This window comes from Myotis davidii, unplaced genomic scaffold (assembly GCF_000327345.1).
Source record: "Myotis davidii unplaced genomic scaffold, ASM32734v1 scaffold205, whole genome shotgun sequence".
Classification (NCBI taxonomy): domain Eukaryota; kingdom Metazoa; phylum Chordata; class Mammalia; order Chiroptera; family Vespertilionidae; genus Myotis; species Myotis davidii.
Genome location: NW_006297573.1, coordinates 6,178,698 through 6,188,771, shown reverse-complemented (window position 1 = coordinate 6,188,771; position 10,074 = coordinate 6,178,698). Strand labels below are relative to the sequence as shown.

Here is a 10,074-nt window from a genome sequence, read left to right as displayed (position 1 = left end):
TGTCCGACTGCCAGTTTAGGCAGTCGGACATCCTCTGAGGAGTCCCTGAGTGGAGAGGGTGCAGGCCAGGCTGAGGGACACCCGCCCCCGTGCACGAATTTCATGTACCAGGCCACTAGTCCTATATAATAAAAGGCTAATATGCAAATAGACCAAACCGTAGAACGACCGGTTGCTATGACATGCACTGACCACCAGTGGGCAGACGCTCAATGCAGGAGCTGCCCTCTAGTGGTCAGTGTGCTCCCACAGGGGGAGCGCCCTTCAGCCAGAAGGGGGGTTCACACTGGCGAGTGCAGTGGCGGTGGTGGGAGCCTCTCCCGCCTCTGCCGCAGTGCTAAGGATGTTTGACTAATGGCTAGCAGGCCTAAACTGTCAGTTGGACAACACTCAAGGGCTCCTGGGCAGCGAGAGGGCGCAGGCTGGGCTGAGGGATCCCTCCCTCCCAGTGCATGAATTTCATGCACCGGGCCTCTAGTTGATGACATAATAATTGAAAATTCTTGGCAATTGTTTTGAAGGTTCTTTATCCTTACACATGCCACCTTGAATTAATTTATATTGTACTGGGTTCATTAATAGTTTTATTTCTTTATATATCTACTAGAGGCCCGGTGCACAAAAATTTGTGCACTGGCGGGAGGGGGGGTTCCCTCAGCCCAGCTTGCCCCCATCACATACTGGGAGCCCTACGGGATGTCCTACTACCTGCTCCCTGCTCCCCTTGGGGAGTGGGCCTAAACCACAGTCTGGCCTCCCTTTGTGGGAGTCAACCAGGCTGAGCAGGGGAAGGCCGCATTAGGCCTGCGCCGGGGCACCCCCAGCTCCCCACAGCCGCTGCCACCGCCATCAAGGATCACTGGCTGGCTCCTCCCTGACCCAGGCCTAATGCCTCAGGTTGAGGGTTTGGCCTGGGCTGGGGCACCCCCAGCTCCCAGCCACCAATCGCTGGCTGGCTCCGCCCCGGTTCCCCGCTGCAACTGCCATCAAGGATCCCTGGCTGGCTGGACCGGCCTAAGCCTAAAGCCTCTGGCGGGGGCTTTAGGCTTGGGCTGGAGCACCCCCAGCTCCCTGCCGCTGTCCCATCAAGCATAGCTGGCTGGCTCCGCCTGGTTCCCTGCCGCTGCCGCCATCAAGGATCGCTGGATGGCTCCGCCCAGGCCCCAGCCTAAAGCTTCAGTCTGAGGCTTGGGGCTGCCATATGCAAATTAGCCGCCATCTTGGCTGTCGACTAATTTGCATATATCACTGATTAGCCAATGAAAAGGGTAGCGGTCGTATGCCAATTACCATCTTTCTCTTTTATTATATAGGAATCTTGTCCTCCATAATAGCAAGTAGAATGACTCCCAATAGACCTCTGTCACAGAGCAATTGAATTAGGATTGTTAACCCAACCAATTTTGGTCTAGGTTCCACAACAGCATTCTGATTCACACAAGTCCTGAAAATCTGGGTGCTGAAATTGTATTTTTCTGTAAAGTAAAATTAATTTGACTTTCATATATACCAAGTAAATGCTTTACAGAAACATAAAATGACAAGCATCAAAATTTTGTAAAAGGAAACATAATTTCAATTTAATTATTACAAAAGCAAAATGTTTTCATTTCTCTGAAAGGTGAAACTTATTTTGGTTAAATATTAATTGGAATACTATTTTCAATTTTGAGGTTGGCAATTTCATTCAATTCATTCAGTATCTATTGAGCATCTACAGTAGGAAAGGCATTGTGTTACAGGAAATTGAAAGAGCTTATAAAATACAGTAATGTGATGAGTAGAATAAAAAATAGACAAATGAATAAAAAGTAAGGTTATTTAGTTTTTAGGGTGGAGGAAGGGAAGGCTGAGAATAGGTACATTATATACAGACAACCTGGTTTTCAGAAAGAAAAAATAGAGGCAGTATACTATAAAGGCAATATTAAAATATCAACAAGGAAAAGCTTATTGGTTCTAAGGGTTCTGACTCACTAGAAATTTCTGTGGGAAATTGCCTTTCATTTTTGAAAAATTTAAAGAACTTTCAAAGCTAGTTTAAATAGCCCTGTCTGTTAACAGGGATCTATGGAGGCCCAAAACCTCATGATAAGTTTGGGAAACTATCATGGTTTTTACTCAGATTCCAATGTAGTGTGAGTATAATTGTCCCAGTTTATGACTTTAACCCATACTCGCTTCTTAGATCATCCTAAATAAAAAACGCCTAATATGCTAAGTGTCTAGTCATCCGGTTGGCTGTTCAACCAATCAAAGCATAATATGCTAATGATATGCTAAGGCCTCTCAACTGCTCGCTATGATGTGCACTGACCACCAGGGGGGAGACAGTGGACTGGTTGATCAGTGGCTATGACATGCACTGACCACCAGGGGGCAGACACACTGACCAGTAGGTTAGCTTGCTGCTGGGGTCTAGCCGATAGGGACTGAATGAGACAGCCCAGACACACCCTGGAGTCCTCCTGTGGTCTCTCCCCAGCTGGCCAACCTCCTACGCCCCTCCCTGGCCCTGATCGTGCATTGATGGGGTCCTTAGACCTGGCCTGCGCCCTCTTGCAATCCAGGCTGAGGGATCCCCCCGCCCCCAGTGAAGTGCACTGGATCTCTAGCCCATAATGTCATATAAAAGTGACAGTGAAGCATGCAACAGGCCCACTGAATGCTTTTTTGGTAAGAGCACCTCTGAACTTGAACTTTAAGAGAGACTAATAAATCAAATGAGTTGGGTACAGCAGCTAGGCCCTGAGAATCACAGCTGCTGGTAATCCAGCTTGGGGAAAGAAAGGCAGGGGGAACATGAGCATAATCTTTAAATAGTTATACTTTTCCAGAAATGAATTTTAAGCTGACATTTGTACTTGGGCAAATTTTCAGGGCATGGTTGGAATTGACAGAGAGGCTATTTTTTTCTTAATAGGAAGATCATGAAATGCTGGTAGCTGGTGATAGCCACATTTTTAGAATTCAAGTGTAGACTGCTAGGGAAGAAGAGCAGATTGCCTGTAGTGCCCAAAATTGAACTCTACCAGAGTCTCAATAGGCAAAGTACCGCCCCCCTGAGGGTACTTTTGAAATTTGCAGAAATGTTTTTAATAGTTACAACAAAAGTTAACTGGACTTCTGTGAGCAGGACATAGAAACGCTAGATGTCTTGCAGTGATGAAGAAAGCTCCGAACAGAAAAATTGTCCATATCCAACGTACCATGTGACTTTCTAATGTCACACCAGAATAAATCCATTATAAATATAATTGCAAGTACTTTACCATGTAATATTGGATTTTTTTTTCAAGGAATTAAAATAACTTAGAAGAAGGCTGTCAGCAAGAAGGATATACAAGTGGAATTAAGAAGTGACCTTAAAATTATGTAACAATTGACTTTTTCTGCCCATAGTGTTTATTCAATGTTATGTATTTCCAACTACCTATTTAAGTTTAAAGGGTTTCAGTGAAAGAATTTAGTTTTGGGTTGGCAAATATAAGACAAAAAATTTAAGACAGTGCAATGAATTATAGAGAATGCAACTATTGAGTAAACTAAGGAAAGATTACGCTTTGTTTCCTTGAGAATATTCTAGGAGTCTTCTAAATGTCAGCCATGCTACTCATGGTATTTAATCTGCTAACAAAAATACCCTGGATCCATATTATAGCTGCATGTATGAATATATGCAATAATAGTGTAGTTATTTGAGACTCATGAACACACTCAGACACAGCTTAAAATTAGCAGACATCTGAAACAGTGATATCAGTGAGTTATGTTAAGTGTTTTAAAATGTTTTGCCATTTTATATATTTTAATTTTTAAAAAACAAAACTAGATCTCTGCTGTGAAAATTAGATATTGAATTGGAATGCATTTATTTGGGGGTCAGTACTCTTAAACTGATACTGTCCCTTGAGGTTTACCATACAACTTTTTGCCAATCCATCCTCTTTTGCCTGCTGCTGGTTATAGGATGATCATCTCTGAGGTCCCTTAAACTATTAGAAACTAAATGAATATACCAATGCATGGTACATTGTTGAATATAGAAGATGTGTTTATGTTGCACAGGGTCATATCTTAGTTGTTTTTCATAATACGGAAAATTATTTTGATACTATACTACACAATAAGTTTTAGCTCATTTTCAAGAATATCATACTTTCCTCATTTCCCCTCATTCACAGCCTATTATTTTTCTTGGCTTGTTATTTCTACTTTAATTAAGGTTATTTCCCTCTTTCTTTTATCAGATGAAAATATATCTAGTCTCTTATTACTTCTCTTAATTTTAGGTTTTATTCTATCTGTACTTATGCTTGCTCAGTTATTTATAACTAATCAATATAAACTTGTTCACTTCTTCATTTATTTGTATACTTCTTATATGGAAGAACTACTGATCCTTTTACTTCTTGTAAACTCCAACTTATTCATATTAATAATGTTTAGTCATCAAGTAATTTCATTATGATTTTTTTGAACATATACATAGGGAATCCATATCCATTTATTATAAACTAGAGGCCCAGTGTGTGCACGAATTCGTATACCAGTGGGGTCCCTTGGCCTGGCTTGCAGGATTGGGCCAAAACCAGCTCTCTGACATCCCCTAAGGGGTCCCAGATTGTGAGAGGGCACAGGCCAGGCCTAGGGATCCCACAGGTGCATGATCAGGGCCGGGGAGGGACATAAGAAGTTGGCCAGCTGGGAAGGGGCCGTGGGAAGGCTCCAGGCGTGTCCAGCCCATCTCACTCAGTCCCAATCGGCTGAATCCCAGCAGCAAGCTAACCTACTGGTCAGAGTGTCTGCCCCCTGGTGGTCAGTGCACATCATAGTGACTGGTTGACTGGTAGACTGTCTGCCCCCTGGTGGTCAGTGCACATCATAGCGAGCAGTTGAGTGTCCTTAGCATATCATTAACATATTATGCTTTGATTGATTGAACGGCCAACCTGATGACTGGACACAGCATATTAGGCTTTTATTATATAGTATTTTATTTTATCTTGATTTTATATTAAAGTTAAGACGTTATATCAAATTTTAAAATATCAATGCATGGGTTATTTTTCTTATGCATTTAATTGTAGATATTAAAGAGAGCATTACATAATAGTGATATGAAAAGGAAATGGCTTCTGATGGGTTGAGTACACTGCGCTAGATAATCGCAAAGATCCTTCCATCTTTAAATCCTGAGACTCCTTAGATTCTCTAAGCTTACTATGACTGATGGACACTCCTGTCTCCCAATACAGTAAGCACTGCACTCACAGAAACTTATACTAAGATGAACATACTCTTCTGTTAGTATAAATGACTATTTTTCACTTCTAAAAGAGAGTGAACTGTTTTTGTGTGATTTCCCTGAGTTGAAAAGACCATGCTAACCCAAGAAATGCAAATGCTAGTTTCCCCAGCATAATCACTTTCACACTCACACCTGTGCACTCATCTCACCTAGCTTGACAAGGCGGAGCATGGAGGTATTACTTCCTCTTTCAGTGCAAGCAGTTACGGAGAGATTGTAGATATCTCCTGGAGGCAGGCTGAGAATTGCAGTCATGACATTGCGTGTTACCTGCAAGATCATCAAAATCGGGGTTTAACCTTCTGATCAACTTGAACTATAATACCATTCTAAACAATTTCAGGACTATCACAGATATGGCCTCTCTGTGCTGTGCTACAATCTACAAGTGATTACAACCTCATGAATAAGTTATTTCCTCTAAAAATGATATAAATTCCTGATCTGAGCCAAATGCAAAGTAGCTCTAAATACACATAATACATATCAGAGCATTTTTGCAATTGATTCCTTTGTTTGGAACAGGTATCACTCTGATATTTCCCCTCGTATTCACAGCAAATTTTATAAAAGATAACTGCTGGGCTGTTCCTGATAGGAATATTTCTCAGCCCTGGAACACTGAGAAGAAACGCAGCCCATGATGGATACTTGGCTTCTTAACTGAAGACTGTATTTCCCAGAACCTCCCTGTAGCTAGAGGAAAGCATGTGACCCAATTCTGACCAATGGATTGTAAATAAAAGTCATGTAGGCAACTTAGAGTTTCATTCACACTGTGTAGGTACCGGGCTTTCATGGCCTGTCTTCCCTGCACAGGTGATTCTAATGATAATGAAGGGTCACTTATACAGATGAGGATGACATAGAGTCGCAGCTGGAACAACAGAGAGAGAATCTGGACCCTGTATGCTCCTTTATGGTACAGAAGAGGTGCCCTGTTAGTCCTGGGCTAGCATGAGAGACACATAAACTTTGATTTTCTTTGAGTCACTATATATTTTTTTAATTAAAGTCATTTACTCTTTACCCTAACTAATACAATGTCAAAAAGCTTATTATACCAGGAGAAAAGAAATCAGCATTACTAACATACCCAAATATTTAGGTGTTGGGGGATATAAGGACAAAATATTGAAATTTGTTAACTATGGTTTTCTTGAAAATGTTTAACATCCTGAAGAAAACACTTAAATCATAACACTCATAAGTGAAATTAATAGTTACAACTATTTCAGCGAACTATTAAAGATTAAAAAGTAAGCTCTATAAAAAAAGGAATTTAATTTTTGTTCACGGTCCTATCTCCAGAGCATAAAACAATGTCAACAGGCATACAAACATTGGTTTAATGTCTCAATACATTTTGCCTAATGGTTGTCCATAGTTTATGCAAATGAATGTTCAGATGCCCATACTGGGATTCAAAGAAACCTACGCTCTTTTTAATTTTCTTCTTTCCTTCTGCAACAACCATCCAATGCAGCATTCTAGAATGGGAGAGGTCAGTTGTGTCATCCCCATATGTCCAACTGATATATAACAGACTGTTGAAATATTCCACAGAAGTGATTTCTGGAGCAACTGGGGCTATAAGGTAGAAAAGAAGAACACTTTAGTGTAAGAGATTACTAACAATTAAAATGCTTATTCATACAGCATGAAATCCCATGTAAAGTTAAAGAACTAAAATTCACACCATATGATGGTCCTGGATAGACCTGGAACTCCCAGTACCACAGGTATATACTCAAGGTGGGCATTTGTTTCCTGGGACCTCACCTTACAGCTCAGACACAAGACAGCTCCATCTGAACCTGAGGGTATCAAGGTCTTTTATGTAACTGTCAGTTACAAAATTCCTAAAATGTTCACTTGTTTGGGTACGATTGTTGCATCAATTAATTAGTCATTAGGCATTGGTGAACTTATTTTCAAAGAAGTACTGGAAGCTCTGGGGTTCTATAAAGATACATCTTTTTTTTGGTTGTGGCACAGCCAAGGTGCTTATGGGAGTAGTGGGACAGAAAAGAAATACTGTTTCCATAAAACACAAGGCAACATCATTGACAGTGTTTTAGTCCAGTGCTTTGCAGAAAGTAACCTTTTAATAAATGCCTGTGGAAGGATTTTTTATCATAATGCAAAGTTAAAGTCTAACACTAAGTTTATTAATGTATTTTATATTTTGATACATTTAAACTTTAAGAAAATTTCCAATTGGGAAGATGGGCTTTATAATATATGACCAGTGAAAGCATATTTCCATTATAATATATGACCAGTGAAAGCATATTTCCATTATTTTCAAAGTAACTGCTAATTCTGAAGATTTGAAAAAACAAATAAACAGTTGAATTTAAATTCCACGTGAATGGTGGTTTAAAGACAGGCAAGTTTTCTGTTCCATGATGCAGCAAAAACCAACTAAAATATTTGGAAGAGAATTTCTACAAACCATAAAGAATTATCTTCTTTAATTTGCTACTGATACTCAGCACAAACATTCAGCACTAATGATGCTTTGAAATAATCCGCTGTCAAGATTTGTAGTATACAGAGTAAAAAACACATTTCTGTGTCATGTGAAATAGCAGTAGCATTTCTATATATTTGACAATAAAATCTTGAAATATCAACAATGTATCTTAGCAAATAACACAAACCCACATCATATTTCAGAATATCCTAATAAAGGATATGGACCCTGTCTTCTTTGTGGCCTCTTAATATATTCCAATACTTCATTATCTGTAACGACCTATACTTATGTTTCTTCAAAGAATATTTTGTCATGTTCTAATTATCATGAGGGCAAAAACACATTTAAAATTTCAAACCCAGAAGCACATATCCCTCTCACAGGTACAAGGTCTTCAGATTTTTGTGCTCCGTGTTGTTGCTTTAAAATCCAGCATCGTGCTGGAGGACCACAAGATGTCACTATCTGTTTAGTAAGCATTGTTTGGCACAGCAGCATAATTATGAACTTGACTTGCAGAGGAAATAAGTTGCCTAACAGAGAGTAGACTTGAGGTCCTGATAAATCACACCTTATTAAAATATTTTTTCCTGTTTCCTTTTATACGGCACAATTTGGCAGTTTGGGTCACAATGGAAAAGCATAGAAAAGTGAAGTTTGTGATCCTCATTTGCTTTAAAATGAAATGAGAGAAGAAAAAATGAGAATAAAAATAAGTTAGCTACCATTATGTTTGAATAGTGATTTACATTAGGTAATTTAATTCTCACACTATCCTGTGGGGTGCTGTTATGTCCACATTATAGATGTTGAGAATTGAGACCTGTATCAGATAAGACTATGGACCGCCAATGTGAGCACAACGTAATAGTTTGTCCCAGGAAAAGATAGGAAATTACCAAAGATCAATTTCTTGAAGATAATAGACTGCCCACTTAGGCAAGTAGCTTGCTGATTAATCACAGTTTACCTATCCAGACTTGCTTTGTCAACCTAATTGTTACATCATGACCTTTGCCCATCCCAGTCGGTTTCCAGTTTTGAAAGGCACACCAACCACTTGGGTCCAGAACTATGAATCCTGTGAATGTTTCATGTCCCATGTGCCCTTTGAGATGCTGCAATGACTGCAAGGTGAGTTCCGCCTCCCTGTGTGAGGTCTAATGCCCTGAGCTTGGCTCTCTTAGTCAGGTGTGAGGTAATATTCCGAGTGTTACCAATGAGAAAATAGAAGTCTAGGATCACGGAGATAATTCTAAAGCCAGAAATTAGCAGAGCCAGGTCTGTTCAATCAAGTGTTCAGATGGGAAGTCTGGGCTTTCTCCAGTTCAGACATGGCTGGCTGAGAAGAGAAGAATATTCTCAGGGTGTTAATCCCAATAAAGTTAAACTGTATAAGTTATTAATAAAATGAAGTTTAATTATAATTAAACATGTAATTATTGATAAAGTCAACAGGATAACACAAAGCTTCTTAAATAATTGGTATTTTCTCCTCTTTTGAGCCAATGGGGAGTGCTGGACATTGGGTAGTAAGGAAAAGTGATGAACTATATAAGTAAATTGTGTAAGAATTCACATAGGATAAACTTCTTTCTTTTGTTTTTGAATTTATAAATTTCAATGGAACGAAGCTAGATGTCCAGTGAGGAAAACATTTTGCCAAAATTATTCATCATCTAAAAATATTTTTTCTCTGCTCTTTTCTCAGTACAACTCTAATTACGGTATTAGAGTCCACCCAAAAGTTCCTGAAAAATCTTAATTCAAACAACCAGGGTTAATGTCTCTTTTATGAATTTCCCCTTTTCATTGTCACCTCTGATCACCTTTACCATCTCTGCTAGCTAATCTAATAAAAGAGAAACATGCAAATTGACCGCACCTCCACTATGCGCCAGGCCACGCCCACCAGCCAATCAGAGTGACTATATGCAAATTAACCCAACCAAGATGGTGGCCGAAGCCACCGAGCTGTTTGAAGCAGGAGGCTTGGTTGCCCTGGCGATGGAGGAAGCCAAGCTTCCCGCTTGCCCTGGCTGGCTGTGGCCTCCTCTCAAGGCAACAAAGTTTCAACTATAGAAGATAAATAAATCCCAGATACCTGCTTCCAGCCAGCCTCCACTGGGAGCTTGGTTGGCTGGCGGCCGTGGCCAGCCTGCAAACAGCTATCAGCCCCTCACCCAGACTGGCCAGGCACCCCAGCAAGAACCCCCATCCTGAAGGGGGCATAGCCAGTCTGAAAACGGCCCTCAGCCCCTCACCCAGGCTGGCCACAAGG

General features: G+C 40.3%; 1 protein-coding gene across 1 annotated transcript in view; it reads right to left on the bottom strand.

Moving 5' to 3' along the window:
* The window catches only part of PTPRO (protein tyrosine phosphatase, receptor type O), an 86,589-nt gene that overhangs the window by 54,658 nt on the left and 21,857 nt on the right, over positions 1-10,074 (bottom strand). The window contains exons 10-11 of the mRNA XM_015570181.1: positions 6,750-6,901; positions 5,461-5,581 (exon numbers count right to left, since the gene is read on the bottom strand). Coding sequence (XP_015425667.1) covers positions 5,461-5,581; positions 6,750-6,901 — 273 coding nt within the window. The remainder of the gene's footprint in view (positions 1-5,460; positions 5,582-6,749; positions 6,902-10,074) is intronic.